Below are 24455 nucleotides of genomic sequence, written 5' to 3'. Positions count from 1 at the left end.
CAAATTATCATTATCCATTGGATAATTTGTCAAGTTTCAAAAAATGTTTAGCAGTCAGGAGAGATGGGCCAATGAATTATAGGCCTACTCATGAATAAACATTCCATAACTGCAGGTGGCAGTACATCGCCAACCTTGGCTTTATACTGTTCAAACACCAGTGTGAACCCTTTCTGTTTTTTGCCAACTCATAGAAGTAGAGAGAATGTACTACCTCAATATAGAGATGGCCTCAATAGCCCTGCCCATGCTCTCACCGACGCCGTAATGATACGATGTCTAAGTTAATGGTCTTTCCCCACCTCTTCCAGTCCTACTAGTGTACGTTAGCGATTGGCAACAACTTCCTGGATCTCTATCTCACTATGAGGCAGCGAGCGAGGATCTACTCTCTGTTGATTGGCTGGGTGGAGTACAATGGAGCTGTTGGGGGCCACCACGGGTTCAGGTAGAAGGCATCATTACGACCTTTAGCACTCAGTGGACTGAGAGAGAAGGAAAGAGAGGTTAGTATTATGTGACAAATTGAAAAAAATGTTCTAGTGTTTAAACTGCCATTTATCGGTATAACATTTTTATCATAAAAATCCATGTGAAAATCATATTGCGTGGTATGACTGCTAAGGGCAATGAAGTTCTACCGCAATCATACAGTAGGCTTAGGCAATTGCTTTGTGGCTGCTCAAATGAGTAGGTGAAATTTTGTCCCTAAGACAACCGTTCATTCACTTTTACTCCGATGATCCTCTGCGGCATTAGCGACTCATAACAAAAAATGAACTTAGCCAAGTAATCAATATTCTTTTCACTATATTCTCTTTTCCCTCCTTGGAGCTGTATGAGCAAACAAAAATACTCGTCAGCACGCCCAACCTAGAACATTTCCCCGCAGCCATGCCCATGTGTATCAAGAATAGTCCACCACACAAAGGACATCCAGCCAACTTGACACATCTGAGGGTGGCAATGGCTTCAACATGGGCTAGTATCTCAGGGCTCTATGGGGGGTGATTCATGCCAGAATTAAGCCACGTGAAGCTACTGATACCTCACCTAGTCACCTAACGTCTTCCTAGCTCCATAAAAAAACGCCATGAATTAACATGGATTGTCAAAGGAGACAAGTTTGTTTCAAAGGAGTCAAACTGCCGACTCGTTCACGTCATGTGACACGTACACTTCATGTAAACGTAGTGTTCATGTGGTGTTCACATTGCTAATGTGTGTTTGTGTGTAAATTTATTATGATGTTATGTCTACATATGTTACGTGTTAGTTTAAGTGTCTGTTTAGTTCATACATTTCATTTGTCGATTTAGCTAAAATAGGCCTATGACCGCAATGCTAAAATGATTAGGCAAGTTGATATGGCAGCCACCATTACTGTGTAGATATGCCTATTTCTTGCATCAATACAAACCCCAAGGGCTTCTTGGTAGCCTGTGGTTCGAGTGTTAGGCCAGTAACTGAAAGGTTGCAAGATCAAAGCTGACAAGGTAAACTTTTTTTTTTGTAATTTTGCCCGAGCAAGGCAGTTAACCAACTATTCCCCAGGCGCCGAATATTGGATTTCAATTAAGAGAGGTTGGGTTAAATGTATTTTTGTTGGTCCTGTCAATGTTGAGTGATCACACATGCCTCAGCACACAGGTTACTTTGCCTGCTTGCAAATGTGTGCTAAAAGTGGGGATGCTTCATAGTATTTCTAATTATCTTAACTCACCACCATCATCAATTTTATTTTTCACAGATATCCAGATAAATAGGTGCTATCTACAAACTAACAGGATTCTTCCACTGTCCCCATGGGAGAACCCTTTTTGGTTCCTGGTACAACCCCTTCTGTCTCTAAGTAGAACCCTTTTGGGCTCCATTCCACAGAAGGTTCTACCTGAACCAGAAAGTTTTCTCCTTTGGTGACAGCCAAAGAACCCTGTTGGAATCCTTTTCTCAAAGAGTATACTCAACAAGTTTAGCCTGTTAAGTTCACACCATTTGATTCTGTACACAAACATCTGCCTGGTATTCAAGATAACATGCAACATAACACCACCACCTTTGAAGGTGAAGGTTTTTGTCAACCTCTGTTCACACTTAAATCTCAGTGCTCCATGAACCTCCACCAGGGTAGTATCCTGTAGTATCCTCAAACGGTCAAAAAGGAGACATGAGGCACCACACACTCATTTTAGATCCCAATGGGTCTTTATTTTCATACTGTATGCTCTCATTCTCATTACTGTCTCCTTTGCCATCTTCTCAAGTCTTTACTTGGAACTCCATCCATACACACACATACTATAGCATCTTGCTTACATTTCTCACATTTTAGGCAAACTCTGACAAAACATTGACATTCAAAATAGTAATTGGATCAATCTACTGTAATCACACAATAATAATTAAATACATACTGTACATTCATTATTTGGATCAATCAACTGTACAATGTTACATTAATAATTAAATAAATACTCAAGGCTGTGAAGTGAAATATTTACACCAAAACTGGAATCCCTGGCTCAGTTCTGTCCCTAAATAAACCATTCTGTGAGCTTCTGGTAGATGTGTAGCATTGGTCAGTTGCAACGGGTCTTTTCTGTGGAGTCGGGTTTGTCTTTCACCTTGTGAAAACAAGTTTGACAATACAGACAACTCCTGAACAACGATTACATTAAAAAGTGTATGTAATCTCAACAGGTCAGGCCCTGATGTTTTTGTGGTTCGTCCTGCAGCCAGATTTGTCATCCACCCAACCTGTCCTTCCTGTGTGCAACCGATGTTTGGTTGCGCTGAGATTTGAGGCACTGTGTGCCTGGAGGCTCACTGGATGGCACTGGATCTCTTAGCGCAGTTCACCCTGCCACATCGGCCAAACATGCATCGCATTTTTGAAGGGATGTCTTACACAATAAATCTCAACTGATTTAAAAAAACACATTTTTTGATTTACAACATTTTAATTTGTGCCTATATGCAACATTTTTGCTCTCATTTCAGATGTTAGTGGCAAGAAGCTGCTACTCTGGCACTGGTGATGGATGATAATGGCAGTCTGGTGCTTGCATAGATCACCTTTTTATCCCACTGGACAATTGCACATCTCCATATACATGTCCACTATGTAGATCTGGCCAGGAGAGCACGAGCGCTTCACTTCAAAGTGCATGTCATTGATCTGTGAATAGACCACCCATATAAAATGTATGCACGCATGTCTAAGAGACCCACTGGCTCCAGGTCATCTACAAGTCCATGCTAGGTAAAGCTCCGCCTTATCCCAGTTCACTGGTCACGATGGCAACACCCACCCATAGCACCCGCTCCAGCAGGTGTATCTCACTGATCATCCCTAAAGCCAACACCTCATTTGGCCGCCTTTCGTTCCAGTTCTCTGCTGCCTGTGACTGGAACGAATTGCAAAAATCGCTGAAGTTGGAGACTTTTATCTCCCTCACCAACTTCAAACATTGCTATCTGAGCAGCTAACCGATCGCTGCAGCGCTACATAGTCTATCGGTAAATAGCCCACCCATTTTTACCTACCTCATCCCCATACTGTTTTTATTTATTTACTTTTCTGCTCTTTTGCACACCAATATCTCTACCTGTACATGACCATCTGATAATTTATCACTCCAGTGTTAATCTACAAAATTTTAATTATTTGCCTACTTCCTCATGCCTTTTGCACACAATGTATATAGACTCTCTTTTTTTCTACTGTGTTATTGACTCGTTAATTGTTTACTCCATGTGTAACTCTGTGTTGTCTGTTCACACTGCTATGCATTTTCTTGGCCAGGTCGCAGTTGCAAATGAGAACTTGTTCTCAACTAGCCTACCTGGTTAAATAAAGGTGAAATAAAAAATAAATAAATAAATAAATACGCCGCTTTGGCTTCATAGTAAGCTGACAGACGAGTGGTCAAGAAATCAAAGAGCTGGGGGACGTTATAAGCATTTGTTCCAGGCAGAATTTTATCCTTTAAGATCCTCTTGGCTGATTCTGCAAAGTCGTTAGTGCCATTTCCTCTCACTGGCATGGTTTTTCAGTAGCACAGGGCACAATATTCTCTGCGGTAGTAGAGCTTTTCCAGGTCGTACTTGAAGTGCTGATACCTGAAAAGTTGAACACAAGATTAAATTAAAGGATAATTTGATGTATAAAATTAATGTACATTAAACATGATGAATTATTATTATTATATATACATATACCAAGATAATGCCCAAACCCCTGTCAGGAAATGAACCAAAATTAAATTAATTGTACATGCATTCAAACATCCTTTGTAACCCATAAGGCATATGCTAAACTGAAGTACTGTGCACGTGTGGTCCAATGAGTAAAAAACAGTAGTACAATCTTTCCTGTGGCAGTCCTCATGAGAGCCAGTTTCATCATAGCGCTTGATGGTTTTTTCGACTGCACATGAAGAAACTTTCAAAGTTCTTGAAATGTTCTAGATTGACTGTGCTTCATGCCTTAAAGTAATGATGGACTGTCGTTTCTCTTTGCTTATTTGAGCTGTTCTTGCCATAATATGGACTTGGTCTTTTACCAAATAGGGCTATCTTCTGTATACCACTCCTATCTTGTCACAACACAACTGATTGGCTCAAACACATTAAGAAGGAAATAAATTCCACAAATTAACTTTTAACCAAGGCACACCTGTTAATTGAAATCCATTCCAGGTGACTACCTCAAAGCTGGTTGAGAGAATGCCAAGTGTGCAAAGCTGTCATCAATGCAAAGGGTGGCTACTTTGAAGAATCTCAAATATAAAATAACACTTTTTTTGGCTACTACACGATTCCATATGTGTTATTTCATTGTTTTTATGTATTCACTATTTTTCTACAATGTAGGAAATAGTAAAAATAAAGAAAAACTATTGAATGAGTAGGTGTGTGCAAACGTTTGACTGGCACTATACTATATATCTGAGGATACATCATCAATTATGACCTTTTCTTGATCCTATCTGAGTTCGCCATCTTCAACAGCTGCCCGGGATACAATCTGGCGTAACTGTCGCAGTTTTGCTCTTTTATTTCGCTTCACCTTAGTCAAAACAAAGCGCTCGAGGTAAAATATGTCTCGGCACCGTAGTCAAAACCGCTCAAAAGACTCGAACCTAACGACCAGCAGCCAATTGCAACACTTCGGCGGAGGCGTGTCTTGCCCAGAAGACGAGTGTGAAATCAAATATCGCCATCTTGTGTCCATCATTGGACAGTGTTTGCTGGTTTCCACTAGTTACCACAGCCACAACGTCTAGGTGTATGATTTATTTTTTGGAGGTCTTAATTTAAGTTTAGGGTTAGGCATAAGTATAGCCGTGTGGTTAATGTTAGGTTTAAAATCAGACTTTAATAAGACAATTTGAAATAGACAGGGTTTATGACTTTGTGACTGTTGTAACTAGCGATGACCGCGTTTACAGGCGTTGTGCCAAAAATCTCCCCCCGACAGAATTCCCCCCTTCGCTTGAACGCGCACGCACTCAAATCTTCATTGCTGCGATTTGCTTGCTAGTTGAGATTTCTGATCACGTTAGGCTGCGTTTCATTTTTTTCTTTTTTCGGTTTGATCGTGGGGGAGACACTAATATCTGCAGTTTTCCCATGTCCTATTCATCTGGTAGTTGTTCTGAAATGTTTATTGCTTGCCTACATTTTACTCCATCCTCTATGTTTAATATAACACACCTACATTAATGATTAATTTCGGTTGCCTATCCTGAAGTGAAGTTTGTTCTATAGAAAGTATTAAGGTATTAAAGAAATTAGAAGGGGGGGCCTTGCCGAAATCCCCAACCCCCCTTCTAATTTCCTTGATTTTGTGGCTAAAGTCAAATACTTTCTGTGGCACACATCAGAGTCAAATACTTTCTATAGAACAAACTTCAACATTAATAATTAATCTGTGTGTTACATTAAACATAGAGAAGGGAGTAACATTTAGGCAAGCAATAAACATTTCAGAATAATTACTAGTCGAATAAGACATGGGAGAGATGACGAATTTTGGCAAATATATTTATTTATAGACTAATACACAAATAGCCAAACCGAAAACTGCAGACATTACTAGTGTAATGTGTAACCGACTCATTTATGTCGGTTTCTCCTGCACCAAACCGATATATAAAAAAAAAATGAAATGCAGTCTAACGTGATCAGAAATCTCAACCAGCAAGTAAGTCTCAGCAATGAAGTATTGAGTGCGTGCGCGTTCACGCGAAGGGAGGGGGGAGATTTTCGCCACAACACCGGAAACCTCACAAGTCGCAGGCAGGTTTGACCGCAACGCAAGTCACAGGTGACAACGCCAGATAGCACAATATGGCTGGGACAGACCTTTATGGGCATTCATTTGTTTATTGTTTTTTTCAAATGAGTTTTTAAGGGGACCTGGTGATAGGACAGGCTCATTTGTACATAGGCCTTTGTGTGCTGTCTCTCTTGAAAGTTTTCCTCCATAGACTTTTACAACAAGAAGTTGAATGCCCCGGACGGACGGCTTTCCGCATTGTTCGCATAGGAATCGAAAGTTAAATGACGCTGTCACGAAATACATAAGGTGATAATGAAACGAACCTGACAGAGCAACACAACAAGCCCACACCTGGTCAGACGTATGTTGATGGTAACGACGGAATGAAAACAACAATTTCACTGGAACTTCTAAATAAAATAAATGGATACACGGCCATACGAGACAACGCAGGGCAAGGTAAATATACCCGCTATTCTTAAGACCGACTGACCTGTGTGATCGTTCCTACTCTGGTTTGTCTCATTGAAGGAAAAACATCCGTCAAGCTGTCAGCAAGCTTATTTTGTCAACTAAGTGTTTTACCAAAGAAGTGCACCATGATCATGTAATTATGTAATCCCCTACTCAAATCCACTTCCTGATTGTTTCATTGTGAAGAAAGTGTCCAACCAATGCACTGTGTTTACAACTGAAACAAAAAGGCGTAGTTGTGGCTCGGCTAAAATTATTGTTATAAGACATATTACTAAATAATTGGACATCATAGCAAAATCAAACATTGCATATTCTCTTTGTACTAGCAGTCCCAATCCAGACACAAATGCATGAGTTACACCTCCACTAAAACACTAAAGTCTGAAGTATGATTCAACTTTCACTTTCCAGAGCTCCACCATGCCACACAGAGAATGCAATGAAGAGTCACGTGACAAGAGGCCGCGCGAGGGACCTATCAAACATGTCACTGCGGTATCAGATATATAATCACTCAATCAATTTAACTGAAGTTACATGTGAGTCATTTTGTGTAATGCCAGGTTCAGCATGGTCCCAGTCCCAGATTTGTAGTTGTTTGCATTAGCCAACTCTTCTGCCATATTCATTCTAAGGCATTTGCTGCAAACAGATCTGGATACCAGTCTACAGCGAGCTCACAGTGGATACAATTTCTCAACATGAACACTAATTAGCTTACTTACTCTGTAACATTTCCAGGAGGAGAAACGACCTTTGGGAAGAATGAGAAGTCCGCCTAGACACAGAATAACTGGTTCGTTTAGGCAGAGGTTTGGAGGGAGATTCAACAGACCACGGTAAGACTTAAGGAGATTTCAGAGCAACCTTGTGTAGCCTAAGGTTTGTTCTTGGTCATTTCAACATTTCCACACATTCACCGACTCACAATACTCTCACTCACTCATTCACACTTTTTATTTTCTGCTGTTTTCCTTACTGTACAGATTCATAAGGGATGATCATTCATTCCGGAAGCCCCGCTTCAGTTTTGGGTTCCAGAGATACCACTCCTTTACCCCCCGCCCACGGTTTCACTGGAGAGACCAGTCCGACCCCCCTGGGCCCCTAGGCCCACCACAAGACCCATCAGGCTCCAACAGCCAGTACAGTGACCAGAGGAACATGGACAGGAACTCCCCCGCCAAGTCCTCACCTAAAGGACACACCAGTAGGTTTACACTCATGTTGTGTTTGAGGGGAGTTTTGACCAAATTAATTAACCTGTGGCTACAGGGTAAGTGTATTACCGTCTATGCCAACATGAACCAGATCTCTTGGCAGAGTTCATAGTAGGGGCTAGGGCTTCACAATTAATCAGATTCACATCGAAATGTCAATATTGACATGTGAAATATTCATATCGCAATTAATATTTTGAAACGCATCTCAGCCACGTAATGGCCCCTTTTTTTCCATTTTTTTTTCTCTTGTGGCTGTTTCCCGCACCAAGACCACCCCCGTCAATCAAGCAGGCCAGTTCGTCTTCCTCGCTGTTAGATCAATAAAAGTTTGTGTGCTGTTCTCTTAGATCAAATGCAGTCAACCGATTGTTCAAAACAAGAACGATGCTGCTTTCTACTTAGCTTCTCAATATGTCATCCTATTTCTAGGATTCCAACAGTTCACCCAAGTGTTTTGATCTATATCGCACGAAAAATCTAACATTTGGTTTTTTAAAAATCAGATCTTACCCTTATCGGGCAGCCCTAGTACAGGCAAAAAATATATATATATTCCTAAAATACCTATATCACTTTACTCGTGTGAACACTAGAGTGCAGTATGAGCAAACAGTGTTCATGGCAACTCAGACAGTGAATATATTAGCTACATTTGGAATGTGTTTTGCTCATCAGTATTCCTGGTGGTTGATAGTCTCCAAGCAACAACCTGACAATGTTGCATAATACTGTCTCCACACAGCATTGGTAGATATTATGATGACAGTATTATGTATACAATGAAATGGCAAAGAATAGTATCCTACTGATAAAGTGCCAATCATTCCAACATTCATTAAACACCAGTGTATTTATGTCACCTCTTATGTAGAATACATAAGATAACAGCTGCTGAGCATCAAATTATAATATCATTTATTAAATACAGTACTCTATTGGGCATATATTTAAAGGAATACTTTGGGGTTTTGGCAAAGAGGCCCTTTATCTACTTCCCAGGAGCCAGATAAACTCGTGGATACCATTTTTATCTCTCTGTCCAGTATGAAGGAAGTTAGAGGTAGTTTTGAGAGCTAATGCCAACTAGCGTTAGCGCATTGACTGGAAGTCTATGGGTATCTGCTAGTATGGTAGTAGATACACATAGACTTCCAGTCATTGCTCTAATGTGAGTTAGCATTGACTCCTGAAACTACATCTAACTTCCTCATTGCCAAAACAAAGTATCCCGTACTATAAATATTTCTGATCATCAAAGTTCGCCTCATCACGTTAGCATTAGTATCATGAAGAATAAAAGTGGTTTAGTAAGACCGCAATCGGTGTGCCTATAAGTCATCAATTAGTTCTTATGCTTAAGCCTCATTCTCTATCATGTTTGAAAGTGTTTTCTTGAATAACTTTGCATTGCCTGAAGACGAGTCAGGTCATATCTGCAATAGAAACCATAATTTCATCTTTCATCTCCTTGCTTTTGTTTAAATGAGCTGTATCGCTATTCTCAACTGTGGTAGTGGTGGTGCTTGCTTTTTCTCCTATTTTAATCAGCTGCTATGTCTCTGCGCAGACTGCAGTACTGTGGAGGTGTGTGGGTGTGAGTGAGTGTGTGAGGAACAGGTTGCTCTATGTGCCTGAGAGATCTGCTATGATGGTGACTCATTTCTATAGTGTGTGTGTTAGAGATGGAAAAGGAGAGAAATATAGCTAAAGAAAACAAGGAGAAAGAGGGAGTGAGGTACCAGGCAGACAGCCAGCTCTGTATACAGGTAATGAACCATAACAAAGCTATCGCCTCACATACCCACACTGCAGTCAAACGTTGCGAGGCAGACTTCGCAAATCACACCCAATGCTGAAAGAATGCTTAACGAAACATTAATTTTAGCCCCTGCGTGCTGCCTATAAACAATAACTCTCCCGCTGATGGCAGATTGCAGCCAGAGAGATGGAGATGGGGAAGCTTAGTTCTGAATTATACCTTCAGCTAGAGGCGCTAATGGGATGTTAGTTTGGCCCTGAGGACACTGGGTAGATTGAGTAGTCCCAGCATCAATCACAGATATTAGAGTTAATTGAGATATCAACTGGGCCAATCAAGGATATTAGAGTTCATCACAGATGTCAGCTGCTGTAGTTTAGCTCTAAGTTATCCCCCATCTGTTCTGAGTTGTAGGTGTGTGTTATGTTGAGTGGGGGCTTGTGTTGTATTGTTGTTGTTTGAAGATGTGATTTGTCTGTGTGATGTTGCAGGTGCTCTCAGGTCTTCTGCAGGTGCCAGCAGAGAGGAGAAGCAGCCTGTGTCGTTCACAGTAAGTCCACATTCCACCACTCCTCAGCTTCGTTTGGGATCTGGGGAGTCTGTGCTGTTTAAAGTAGGGAGGGCACACATCCTGTATTTGTTGTCATGCTCCGCTCGTGTATTGCGGTGACTGAACTTGTAAATCATCCCCTCTCTCTTTCAAAACTACGTGTAGGTAGGCCTCCTTCATAAATAAAAATAAATAAAAAAGTTTAGCCAGCAGGGTTTGAGTAGGTTCCTTTCTAAATGTAATCCGTTACAGTTACCTGTCAAATTGTAATCAACAATGTAACTTTTGGATTATAATAATATAATATATGCCATTTAGCAGACGCTTTTATCCAAAGCGACTTAGTCATGTGTGCATACATTCTACGTATGGGTGATCCCGGGAATCGAACCCACTACCCTGGCGTTACAAGCGCCATGCTCTACCAACTGAGCTACAGAAGGACCACCCAAAACTCAGTAATGTTATCTGATTACTTTCCCCTTAAGAGGTGCGGGTTCGTGGCTGTCACAGCCACAAAGTCATAACATCTGATTTTAAACCTAACCTTAAGCACAGTGCTAACCCTAATGCCTAACCTTAACTTTTTGTTTTCATAAGTTTTTACAATATAGTCAATTTTGAGGTTATGGTTAGGCATTCGTGTTAGCAGTGTAGTTAAGGTTAAGGCTATGTTTAAAATCAGATTTTATGACATTGTGGCTGTGCCAGCCACTAACCTGGGCGTTACAATTTTGAAGACAAAATTACCATTTGAATGACATCAATATCAGGTTAATTCAATCTTATAGTTTACATAGTTCGCCATAAATGGATGTTGCATTTTACTTTGAGTTGGTTATGTAGGGTTCTTCTAACCCATTGCTTTTTACTACAGATAATAATACGATTAGGCTATATCTTCACATTAAAAAAACAGTGTACATTTCCAGTCATTCCAATTAATTAAATACTCCTTGATCCTCAAGAATAGGACTTGGAAATGTATACTGATCAAAAATATAAACGCAAAGTGTTGGTCCCATGTTTCATCCGCTGAAATAGAACCTTTACATTTACATTTACATTTAAGTCATTTAGCAGACGCTCTTATCCAGAGCCTTTCTGGGATCTTTCATGTGCACATAAAGCTTATGTGCGGAGATGTGTTTACATCCCCATTTCTTCTCTGCCAAGATAATCAGGTGTGGCAGATCAAGAAGCTGATTGAACAGCACGATCATTACACAGGTGCACCTTGTGCTGGGGACAATAAAAGGCCACTCTAAAATGTGCAGCTTTGTTACACAACACAATTCCATGCAATTGGCATGCTGACTGCAGGAATGCCCACCAGAGCTCTTGCCAGAGAATTGAATGTTCATTTCTCTACCATACACTGCCTCCAACATAGTTTTAGAGAATTTGGCAGTACCTCCAACCAACCTCAAAACCGCAGACCATGTGTATGGCATCGTGAAGGTGAGCGGTTTGCTGATGTTGTGAACAGAGTGCCCTATTGTGGTGGTTGGGTTATGGTATGGTCAGACATAAGCTACGGACAACAAACACAATTGTATTTTATTGATGGCAATTTGAATGCACAGAGATACCATGATGAGATCCTGAGGCCCATTGCTGTACCATTTACCCGCCGCCGTCACCTTACGTTTCAGCATGATAATGCACGGCCCCATGACACAAGGATCTATACACAATTCCTGGAAGCTGAAAATGTCCTTGTTCTTCCATGGCCTTCATTCTCACAGACATGTCATCCATTGAGCATGTTTGGGATGGTCTAGATCGACGTGTACAACAGCGTGTTCCAATATCCAGTAACTTCTTACAGCCATTGAAGAGGAGTGGAACAACATTCCACAGACCACATATCCCAAAAACTAAGGACTAATTAGCTTAATTTATTTTGTCATGGAGGACTGATTGGGCTCATTTCTTCGAGTTTAAAAATAAACGGAAGCAAACTGAGTAGTCCCTTATATGTAACTGATTACATATGATCCCCCCCTTGCTTGACTGCTGCTTCTATTTCTCAGGAGTCACATGTACCACACTGGGAGGTATGCACTGCAACAAATGTACTTATATTGAATTTAAGTCTGAGTGCATCTCTTTGCCCATGATGCTCACTGTCAAAATGTTTATTACACACACACACACACACACACACACACACACACACACACACACACACACACACACACACACACACACACACACACACACACACACACACACACACACAGCGTCTTTCAAGGTCCTTCAAATCAAAGATATAAAAAAAGAACCTCAAAAATTTGAGTAATCTTGGCTAGTCTGCTCGGTAAGATTATTTATATGTGTGTGTCCTCTGTGTTCTTGGCTATGATGGGAATTGGAAGGACAGAGAGAGCACAGGTGCAGCATAAAGAATGGAATTGAAAGTTGGATGGTCTGACTTAGAGAGAAAGGAGCATAGCGAAGCACAAGGTTGTCTCCTTCTGTTTTACCATGCTGATGATTCAAACGGAGGCTTGCTGCCTGCTAACCTTGAGAAGATACAGTAGAGGGGGAGAGAGGCTCGTAATGAACTCAACAACAATCAGGTGGGCTCTGAATGGCTAAGGTCTTAAAGAATACAAAGGGAACATGGACTTCCTGATGGGCAGTCCCCAGGTGGTAAGGGTAGGTGACAACACATCCGCCATGCTGATACTCGACACGGGTGCCCCTCGGGTGTGTGCTCAGCCCCCTCCTGTACACCCATGACTATATGGCCAGGCACGACTCCAACACCATCATTAAGTTTGCTGATGACATAACAGTGGTAGGCCTGATCACTGACAACAATAAGAAAGCCTATAGGGAGGAGGTCAGAGACATGGCTGTTTTTTTAGCATGGATCCTCAGATCCTCAAAGTTCTACAGCTGCACCATCGAGAGCATCCTGACTTGTTGCATGACTGCTTGGTATGGCAACTGCTCAGCCTCTGACCGCATGGCACTACAGATGATAGTGCGTATGACCCAGTACATCACTGGGACCAACCTTCCTGCCATCCAGGACTTCTATACCAGGTGGTGTCCGAGGAAGGCCCTAAAAATTGTCAAAGACTCCCGCCACCCTAGTCATAGACTTTTCTCTCTGCTACCATATGGCAAGTGGTACCAGAGCTCCAAGTCTAGGTCCAAAAGGCTTCTCAACAGCTTCTACCCCCAAGCCATAAGACTCCCAAACTGCTAATAAAATGGCTACCCAAACTATTTGCATTGCCCCCCCCCCTTTAAACTGTAAATATTATCTATGCATAGTCACTTTAACTCTACCTAAATGTAAATTACCTCAATTGCAGAATATTTAGATTTGAAACAATTTTACTGTTCATAAGTAGTGCTTTGCTTATAACTGCTTGTAACTCTCTCTCCCCTGTGTCTGTAGGTGGCTCAAAAGAAGGAGAGATCCCACAGCAGAGAGGGAGAAAGAGAGAGGGATAGAGAGCTCCCCTCCACCGTGAGCAGGGCCGCAGCACGAAACAGAACCATCCAACAGAAGAGGAAAGAAATAGAAAAGGTATAGTACAGTGAGCTCTTAATATCTACTATTGTATATCATGTTTCAAATGATTTGGTGGAAGAGTACATTTGAGAAAAACAAATGAGTGAAATATGAAGGACTAAGAATATAACATCAGAAGAATACAATAAAGTACATCAGAAAAAACTTTCATCCTGAAAACTCAACTGGATACTAACACGCTAAGAGAGTTTCTAGCTACTAGCTACCTGATGTTAGCTAACAAAAATTACAATAAAAAACAGCAAAGGACAGGACAAAAGACAGCAAAACAAGTACCTAAACTTACACAAGCATGAGAAAACAATTCAGACAGAAAACAAGAAAGGTGGGCTTTGTTTACATTGAGAAATGCCTAGCTACAACTAGCAAAGTGAAAACATTACTGTGTCCAGCTGTAATTAACTAAGATGGATACATTTGACTCGTTTCAGGAAACTAGTGTTATGCAGGTGAATGAGGACCCAAAAGCGACTTGGCGAAAACAGAGTTTTTAATCCAGTAAAGATACTTTACAAAACAAAAGGCATAATACTACTCGTAAAGACGAGAACAGACTGGAGACTTGATCAAGAACTGCAGGTTGCCTCGGGAAGGCACTTGAACCTAGCAGACTCAGACACCTGCTCACCACGCAGCATCTGAGGGAAACACGACACGACAGGGCAATACATAGACACAGCACGGTGAATTATAGACAAGGATCCGACAGGACAGGAACGGAAAACAAGGGAAGAAATAGGGACTCTAATCAGGGGAAAAGATAAGGAACAGGTGTGGGAAGACTAAATGATTGATTAGGGGAATAGGAACAGCTGGGAGCAGGAACGATAGAGAGAGGAGAGAGAGGGAGGGGGAGAGAGAGGGATAGAAAAAGGGAACGAACCTAATAAGACCAGCAGGGGGAAACGAACAGAAGGGAAAGCAAAATAACAAGACAATCTAAGACAAAACATGACAACTAGATGTATGTCGTGTGTCACTACTCCACAGGCGAGGCATTTGAATGCATCTTTTGGCACAAATGCCTTCTGGAACGTGAACTTTCATGTGCCTTAAATACATAAGTGTATGCCATCTGTAAATACAAATAAAATTGGTAAATTACGAGCCTAATTGGTTTAGCCATGGATAAAAACAGGAACCTTCCCACTAGCTGGGATAATGGATGGGCTGGATATGCCAAGAGATGAGTTCGGATTGCGCTTGCCATGTAGCACGCTTCTGTCTATAACATGAGCTTAGCTATGTGTAGGTGATCCTTGCTAAAGTGGCTTTTTTAAAAGATATCATAGAGAACCACGCAAATGTTGCTACGGCTCTCCACTTTCTGGGGGACCGAGTTATGAAATCAGTGGAATCTCCGGGAGAAGCAGAGTATGTAGATCTTTTGTTTCGGCTTTACTTAGGCTTTCCTGTCTGACTAAAGAGAGAACACAGAAGGCTGTTGTATAAAACACCTGTCTGGATTACATCTTCAAACTAAGGGCAACCATGGCATCAGTGACAGAAGCAAACATCCATGTAAGAGAGTCTAGCTAGCTACATTTTCAGATATTATACGTTTCTAATTGGCTCGCTAGCTAATGTTATGTGTCTGATCTTTGTAGTAATGTTATTCATGTCTCAGAGCCATTTGCATTGCTAGTTATAGCATAGTATTAGCTAGGTAGCTAACATTGAACCTAGCTATTAGCTTTAGCTACCTGTAGATTCATGAAGGGTAGTAACTGATGTCATGCAGCCTGTCATTTTTGTGTTTATACTTTTTCACAATGATAATTTTGATGTCGGACGACAAAGAATGCTCATGATGTTGCTGCGACAAGTGTATTCAGTCATGACGATACAAGTAATATAAACCAGCCTTTAGTCTTGAAATCTTTGGTTGTACACTACAGTACTCATTGTTTAGCACATGGCCTCACGTGAATCCTTAAAGGGATGGGTGGGGCTGGGGCTTAAGAGGGTGTGAACGATGCTGAATGGGTGTAGATAAAGAAGAGCTCACCAGTAGGTGTCCCAAAACATTCAAGGGCCATTTTCTCAAAAGTGGGGTTACAAGTTTGTCAACTTTCAAAGCAGAATTACTTCGCATTTGTTACTCAACTGCAGTGTATGATATACCATGTTATTATTGACATTATCCAATGTGAAAAACACAATTTCAAATGTTGCCCCATAAGACCTAATTGAGTCGGCCAGTCACATTTACCCAGCTCAGCAACCTTGCATCAAATATGCAGAAGGTATTGCCAGTGAAGCAGGGAGGAAAAAATATAAAGCAAAGGTTTTAAAAGAGCACCCTGAGAGCAGATTATATGCAACAAAAATACAAAGATATCAATGTGGAGCTTCTTTTTTTCACAGAACATCCAAATACTTGACAAACAAACATCTTAAAATGTCTGGAAACAAGACAACCCCAAGATTTGATATTAATAGATACAGTTGAAGTCGGAGGTTTACATACACTTAGGTTGGAGTCATTAAAACTTGTTTTTCAACCACTCCACAAATTTCTTGCTAACAAACTACAGTTTTGGCACGTCGGTTAGAACATCTACTTTGTGCATGACACGTAATTTTTCCAACATTGTTTACAGACAGATTATTTCACTTATAATTCACTGTTTCACAATTCCAGTGGGTCAGAAGTTTACATACACTAAGTTGACTGTGCCTTGAAACAGCTTAGAAAATTCCAGAAAATTATGTCATGCCTTAAGAAGATTCTGATAGGCTAATTGACATCATTTGAGTCAATTTGAGGTGTACCTGTGGATGTATTTCAAGGCCTACCTTCAAACTCAGTGCCTCTTTGCTTGACATCATGGGAAAATCAGCGAAGTCCTCAGATTTCTTTTTTTGAAGACCTCCACAAGTCTGGTTCATCCTTGGGAGCAATTTTCAAACGCCTGAAGGTACCACGTTCATCTGTACAAACAACAGTGCGTGAGTATAAACATCATGGGACCACGCAGCTGTCATACCGCTCAGGAAGGAGACGTGTTCTGTCTCCTAGAGATGAACGTACTTTGGTGCAGAAAGTGCAAATCAATCCCAGAACAACAGCAAAGGACCTTGTGAAGATGCTGGAGGAAACGGGTACAAAAGTATCTATATCCACAGTAAAACGAGTCCTATATCGACATAACCTGAAAGGCCTTTTTCAACTACACATGATTGTACTTTTTGGAGAAAACTCTTCTGGTCTGATGAAGAAAAAAGAAATAGGACTGTTTGGCCATAATGACCATTATGTTGTGAGGAAAAAGGGGGATGCTTGCAAGCCGAAGAACACCATCCCAACCGTGGGTGGCAGCACGTTGTGTGGGTGCTTCGCTGCAGGAGGGACTGGTGCACTTCACGAAATAGATGGCATCATGAGATAGGAAATTTATGTGGATATATTGAAGCAACATCTCAAGACATCAGTCAGGAAGTTAAAGCTTGGTCTCAAACGGGTCTTCCAAATGGACATTGACCCCTAGCATACTTCCAAAGTTATGGTAAAATGGCTTAAGCACAACAAAGTCAAGGTATTGGAGTGAACATCACATTGCCCTGACCTCAATCCCATAGAACATTTGTGTGGGCAGAACTGAAAAAGAGTGTGTGAGCAAGGAGGCCTACAAACCTGACTCAGTTACACCAGCTCTGTCAGGAAGAATGGGCCAAAATTCACACAACTTATTGTGGGATGCTTGTGGAAGGCTACCTGAAATGTTTGACTCAAGTTAACCAATTTAAAGGCAATGCTACCAAATACTAATTGAGTGTATGTAAACTTCTGACCCACTTGGAATGTGATGAAAGAAATAAAAGCTGAAATAAATCATTCTCTCTACTATTATTCTGACATTTTACATTCTTAAAATAAAGTAGTGATCCTAAGACAGATCATTTTTACTAGGATTAAATGGTGGGAATTGTGAAAAACTATGTTTCAATGTATTTGGCTAAGGTGTATGTAAACTTCTGACCATTAATTCATTTTAAAAATAAATATTGAATAGGGTAATTTTACCAATTGCACTATATGGATGTGAGGTTTGGGGTCTAACCTGTAATTACGATTGAAGAAAAATCTTAATACAGAATTCTGCAGAATTATCAAAAATAACAAATAATGCAGAGTGGAACTCAGAAGATGACCTTTTTTAAATTGTAAATATAAAGAAAATGACACATTTTTGCACCGTTTGAAATTAAGCCCCAAAACATCCTTATAATTCAAAGCACTGAAAATCCAAGAGCGGAACCCTGAACAGAGACCCCTGTGTCAGCTATTAAAGAACACTAAACAACCCTATTATCCAAACACGCAGGGAAATCTATCAAATTGTTACAGAAATTGTTACATTTTTCCAATTTGTCAAATAATTTTAAACAGAAAAAACAAAATCACTATTTGGCCCTCAAAAGAGAATAGAAATTGGCAGAATGTCTCTATTCTGTCAGAAATACAAAACAGAGACAGATCCTGACCAAATACCACCAATTGGCTATAGAGAAGGGGAGACACAAAAAACATGGCTACCCAAAGTGGGGTGTCTATGTGGTCACTGCACAACAGGGTAGGTAGAGACAGAATACTCCAAAATAAGAATATTTTTTTCAAGAAAATTCTCAATCAAATCCTAACTTCTCTGCATTTATTAATGACATAAAGATGTGAATTTTTCTGGGTGAGGGTGAAACCACAAATATTACTGCCCTATATGATTGCCATGGCCTGAGGGACATCCCACAACAATCCATTCCCTGAAGTATTTACATTGTATATAACTTACAAGTAATACATAGTGTAACCATCATTCATGTTTGTTTATTTATTAGCCGTTGTTTATTTTTATAATCATATTTTTATTTAATTACATTTATGACTGAAGATTACACAATACAACAGCAGTAGTGTTGTACATGTATACATGATTATATATGTACTATTATTACTACTGAAATTAACTGTATTTCACTATCTTCATTGCATTGTACTGTATTTACTGAGATGCTGTACCACTATACCGCTTTGACAATAGCTACAAATTGTATTTCATGCCAATAAAGCAATTTGAATTTGAGAGAGAGAAAGAAAGAACAGAGACGAGGAGGTAGGATTATGAGAGTGAGGGGAAATGGAGAGGGAGGGAAAGGAGAGAGATAGAGAGAAAGAAAGAACAGAGATGAGGAGGTAGGATTATGAGAGTGAGGGGAAATGGAGAGGGAGGGAAAGGAGAGGGATAGAGAGAAAGAAAGAACAGAGATGAGGAGGTAGGATTATGAGAGTGAGGGGAAACGGAAAGGAGAGGGATAGGGAGAGAGAAAGAACAGAGACGAGGAGGTAGGATTATGAGAGGGAGGGGAAATGGAGAGGGAGGGAAAGGAGAGAGATAGAGAGAAAGAAAGAACAGAGATGAGGTGGTAGGATTATGAGAGTGAGGGGAAATGGAGAGGGAGGGAAAGGAGAGGGATAGAGAGAAAGAAAGAACAGAGACGAGGAGGTAGGATTATGAGAGTGAGGGGAAATGGAGAGGGAGGGAAAGGAGAGAGATAGAGAGAAAGAAAGAACAGAGATGAGGTGGTAGGATTATGAGAGTGAGGGGAAACGGAAAGGAGAGGGATAGGGAGAGAGAAAGAACAGAGACGAGGAGGTAGGATTATGAGAGGGAGGGGAAATGGAGAGGGAGGGAAAGGAGAGAGATAGAGAGAAAGAAAGAACAGAGATGAGGTGGTAGGATTATGAGAGTGAGGGGAAATGGAGAGGGAGGGAAAGGAGAGAGATAGAGAGAAAGAAAGAACAGAGATGAGGAGGTAGGATTATGAGAGTGTGGGGAAATGGAGAGGGAGGGAAAGGAGAGAGATAGAGAGAAAGAAAGAACAGAGATGAGGTGGTAGGATTATGAGAGTGAGGGGAAATGGAGAGGGAGGGAAAGGAGAGGGATAGAGAGAAAGAAAGAACAGAGACGAGGAGGTAGGATTATGAGAGTGAGGGGAAATGGAGAGGGAGGGAAAGGAGAGAGATAGAGAGAAAGAAAGAACAGAGATGAGGAGGTAGGATTATGAGAGTGAGGGGAAACGGAAAGGAGAGGGATAGGGAGAGAGAAAGAACAGAGATGAGGTGGTAGGATTATGAGAGTGAGGGGAAATGGAGAGGGAGGGAAAGGAGAGGGATAGAGAGAAAGAAAGAACAGAGACGAGGAGGTAGGATTATGAGAGTGAGGGGAAATGGAGAGGGAGGGAAAGGAGAGAGATAGAGAGAAAGAAAGAACAGAGATGAGGTGGTAGGATTATGAGAGTGAGGGGAAACGGAAAGGAGAGGGATAGGGAGAGAGAAAGAACAGAGACGAGGAGGTAGGATTATGAGAGGGAGGGGAAATGGAGAGGGAGGGAAAGGAGAGAGATAGAGAGAAAGAAAGAACAGAGATGAGGTGGTAGGATTATGAGAGTGAGGGGAAATGGAGAGGGAGGGAAAGGAGAGGGATAGAGAGAAAGAAAGAACAGAGACGAGGAGGTAGGATTATGAGAGTGTGGGGAAATGGAGAGGGAGGGAAAGGACAGAGATGGAGAGAAAGAAAGAACAGAGATGAGGTGGTAGGATTATGAGAGTGAGGGGAAACGGAAAGGAGAGGGATAGGGAGAGAGAAAGAACAGAGACGAGGAGGTAGGATTATGAGAGGGAGGGGAAATGGAGAGGGAGGGAAAGGAGAGAGATAGAGAGAAAGAAAGAACAGAGATGAGGTGGTAGGATTATGAGAGTGAGGGGAAATGGAGAGGGAGGGAAAGGAGAGGGATAGAGAGAAAGAAAGAACAGAGACGAGGAGGTAGGATTATGAGAGTGAGGGGAAATGGAGAGGGAGGGAAAGGAGAGAGATAGAGAGAAAGAAAGAACAGAGATGAGGTGGTAGGATTATGAGAGTGAGGGGAAATGGAGAGGGAGGGAAAGGAGAGAGATAGAGAGAAAGAAAGAACAGAGACGAGGAGGTAGGATTATGAGAGTGTGGGGAAATGGAGAGGGAGGGAAAGGAGAGAGATAGAGAGAAAGAAAGAACAGAGACGAGGAGGTAGGATTATGAGAGTGTGGGGAAATGGAGAGGGAGGGAAAGGACAGAGATGGAGAGAAAGAAAGAACAGAGATGAGGTGGTAGGATTATGAGAGTGAGGGGAAATGGAGAGGGAGGGAAAGGAGAGGGATAGAGAGAAAGAAAGAACAGAGACGAGGAGGTAGGATTATGAGAGTGAGGGGAAATGGAGAGGGAGGGAAAGGAGAGAGATAGAGAGAAAGAAAGAACAGAGATGAGGAGGTAGGATTATGAGAGTGAGGGGAAATGGAAAGGAGAGGGATAGGGAGAGAGAAAGAACAGAGACGGGGAGGTAGGATTATGAGAGGGAGGGAAAGGAGAGGGATAGAGCGAGAGAAAGAACAGAGACGAGGAGGTAGGATTATGAGAGTGAGGGGAAATGGAGAGGGAGGGAAAGGAGAGAGATAGAGAGAAAGAAAGAACAGAGATGAGGAGGTAGGATTATGAGAGTGAGGGGAAACGGAAAGGAGAGGGATAGGGAGAGAGAAAGAACAGAGACGAGGAGGTAGGATTATGAGTGGGAGGGAAAGGAGAGGGATAGAGAGAAAGAAAGAACAGAGACGAGGAGGTAGGATTATGAGAGGGAGGGAAAGGAGAGAGAGAAGGAACAGAGACGAGGAGGTAGGATTATGAGAGTGAGGGGAAATGGAGAGGGAGGGAAAGGAGAGATAGAGAGCGGGGGTTGTGGAAAGGGAGATTTGATAACTGCAGTGCCAAAACTATTTGAGTAACATTGCGCCAGAGACTCCTCTAATTTATTATAATTTTTTCTTCATTGTAGCAGCTGAATCAGTTGAATAGGTTATCATTCATGATTAGAGCCAATACATGGTGAGGTTATAATCTGCTTGTACATCCCTGGGTAGTTTACCTGCAATCACTTACAGATGGAACTTCTGTTATTGTCAGGTTGTTTGTCCAGGTTTTTTAATTATAAATCATAATGAGTCATCACATGCGCACGGTGCTGTTTTCTTTGAATAGCTTTTGATACACATGCTTTAATAGATACGTCACAGTCAATGTGACAGAACATCACATGAAGCGTTGCCAGTGGGAGGTGTGTTGTGTTGTCTCCATCCACTCGACTGATGAGAAGGTATCTCTCGCTCTTCACATCTCCATGGTTACTGGAGTGAGAGATTAGTCTCAAAACAGGTAGCTGATACACCCATCCTTCTAAGATCCACACAGTGCCCTTTTATGGTGTGTACTGTCGTGTGAACAGCTGTCTGTATGTGTGTGCTGCTGCCCTGGACTGCTAATCCACTCAGTGGTAATGGCATACACATGACGAGACCTCTCGCCCCAAGCATCTCTCCCAGTACTCTCTCAATCCCTGTCTTTCCATCCTCTCTTTCATGCTCTCTTGCTTTCCATCCTCTCTTCACACCCGCTCTCTCTCCATCCTCTATCTCTTGTGATCTTCCTTTCTCTTCAGCCCAGCTTCTTTGTCTCTCTCTGTCTCTCTCTGTCTCTCTGTCTCTGTCTCTCTCTGTCTTTCTCTCTGTGTCTCTGTCTCTGTCTCTCTCTGTCTCTCTGTCTCTGTCTCTCTCTCTGTCTCTCTGTCTCTGTCTCTCTCGCTCCATATTTTGTTTGCCTTGCTCCTCCTGTGTCTGAAGGCTCATATCTGCAGCATTCCTCTGGTATTAGAGTGAGCTGAGGTGTCTTTAGACCAATCTCTGCTATGCTCCTCACTGGAGCAGGAGCCACAATGCAAAGAAAACTAATGTGCAATGAAAATGTGTGTTTGTCGTGCTGGTGTACAATTAGGATTGTGACACAGCTTAATGTGGTTTTGAAGATGTGTGGACAGGTTTGTGTTTTAGGACTGTGATGCACAGTTTAAATGTGATGGTGAAAAAGCTGACGGTCTGTGTGCTATACAGGTGTACCGTCAGGACTGTGACACGTTTGGTGTGGTGGTGAAGATGCTGATAGCAAAAGACCCCTCCCTGGAAGGGCCCATCCAGTTGTCTCTACAGGAGAACCTCAGGGAGATTGGCCTGCGCTGTGTAGAGGCCATGCAAGAGTTCATTGAGGAGTATGACACCAGGGAACCATCCACAGTGATACGCACACATGCATCTTTGTCTTAACCTGTGTAAGTGGCTGGCTTCTCTACCAAAACACCGATTGTGGTGTTTTCATGCTGATTGGTTATGTGATATTGGGTATGTAAACTTGTGAGCTGGTCTGTCCTTGATCAGTCAGGCCAAAGTCACTCCTGGTGCTCAGCCTTCTGGAAGCTCTGTGTCTGCTGCTGAAACTCAATAATTTATGTTTGTCAACTTTCAATATTACTCGTGATGATGTAAGATACAGCTATTGCACTTGTGCTTCCTACCAAAGTGTAGTTCATGAATTCCAAGCCCTGTATTATATTGAAATGTTGTCTTTTTATTGAAAATGTATTTATGACATGATTAATACATGAGCTATAATATTTTTTATATACTATGTTGATATACAAGGGGGATTTCTTTCAATACAGTTTCTATTTACACAACCTTTGGATATTCTCGGAGCATAAAAATCTGTTCTTGAAAATTAGGTCTCTGTGTTTGATTCAGTCTTGTAATGTCTCATGCTGCTGCTCCCTACACTCCCTGATCTACAAATCTCCCTGATCTACAAATCACGCTTGTACACAAATCACCTGTATACACAAATCACATTGATCTACAAAACACCCTAATACACAAATCCCCCTGACCTACAAAACACCCTGATCTACAAATCACCCAGATCTACAAATCACCCTGATCAAATCAAATATTGGTTTCATACACATATTTTGCAGATGTTATTTTGTGTGTGTTCCTTGCTCCAGCAGTGCAGTGATATCTAACAATTCACAACAATACACAAATCTGAAAGAAAAAATGGAATTAAGAAATATAGAAATATTAGGACGAACAATGTCGGAGTCCGGAGTATAAAAATATGTGTGCATATATGCAGTACCGGTCAAAAGTTTGGACACACCTACTCATTCAATGGTTTTTATTTATATTTACAACACGATACATATCGGGGTGAACAGGCCATGGCTGGGGTGATTGATGTCCTTGATGATCTTTTTGGCCTTCCTGTGACATCGGGTGCTGTAGATGTCCTGGAGGGCAAGCAGTGTGACTCGGTTATGCATTGGGCAGACCGCACCACCCTCTTGAGAGCCCTAAGCTTGCGGGCAGTGCATTTGTCGTACTAGATGGTGAAGTGGGTCTAAGGAGGCTGAAGAAATTTGGCTTGTCACCTAAAACCCTCACAAACTTTTACAGATGCACAATTGAGATCATCCTGTTGGGCTGTATCACCATCTGGTACGGCAACTGCACCGCCCTCAACCGCAGGGCTCTCCAGAGGGTGGTGCGGTCTGCACAATGCATCACCGGGGGCAAACTACCTTCCCTCCAGGACACCTACAGCAGACTGGTTCCCAGTCATGTGAAATCCATAGATTAGGGCCTGATGAATTTACCGATTTCCTTACATGAACTGTAACTCAGTAAAATCTTT

General features: G+C 41.6%; 1 protein-coding gene across 3 annotated transcripts; it reads left to right on the top strand.

The window, feature by feature from the left end:
* The first annotated feature begins 256 nt into the window (after window positions 1–256).
* LOC124045658 (periphilin-1-like) lies at window positions 257–23483 on the top strand. Of its 3 annotated transcripts, XM_046365133.1 has the most exons (7): window positions 6236–6745; window positions 7175–7258; window positions 7505–7602; window positions 7750–7973; window positions 10237–10295; window positions 13714–13845; window positions 22823–23483. In XM_046365133.1, exons 1-7 carry the CDS (start codon window positions 6710–6712, stop codon window positions 23030–23032), a joined length of 843 nt encoding a protein of 280 aa, XP_046221089.1. In that variant the 5' UTR covers window positions 6236–6709; the 3' UTR covers window positions 23033–23483. The 3 variants fall into 3 exon arrangements, with proteins under 3 accessions (XP_046221091.1, XP_046221089.1, XP_046221090.1); XM_046365135.1 differs by lacking the exons at window positions 6236–6745; window positions 7175–7258 and adding an exon at window positions 257–506; XM_046365134.1 differs by lacking the exon at window positions 6236–6745 and having other exon boundaries at window positions 7175–7302.
* Window positions 23484–24455: the final 972 nt, after the last annotated feature.

This window comes from Oncorhynchus gorbuscha, linkage group LG10 (genome assembly GCF_021184085.1).
Source record: "Oncorhynchus gorbuscha isolate QuinsamMale2020 ecotype Even-year linkage group LG10, OgorEven_v1.0, whole genome shotgun sequence".
Lineage (NCBI taxonomy): Eukaryota > Metazoa > Chordata > Actinopteri > Salmoniformes > Salmonidae > Oncorhynchus > Oncorhynchus gorbuscha.
Note: the sequence above shows the minus strand (reverse complement) of the source record. Positions and strands in the feature narration are given on the sequence as shown.

What these genes read in the sequence shown, in the direction of transcription:
- LOC124045658 (XM_046365133.1), top strand. Translation starts at nt 6,710, where the DNA reads ATGGATACACGGCCATACGAGACAACGCAGGGCAAG. An exon ending in CTATCAAACATGTCACTGCG is followed by an intron (nt 7,259 to 7,504) that starts GTATCAGATATA and finishes TAACATTTCCAG; the next exon opens with GAGGAGAAACGACCTTTGGG. An exon ending in CTCACCTAAAGGACACACCA is followed by an intron (nt 7,974 to 10,236) that starts GTAGGTTTACAC and finishes GTGATGTTGCAG; the next exon opens with GTGCTCTCAGGTCTTCTGCA.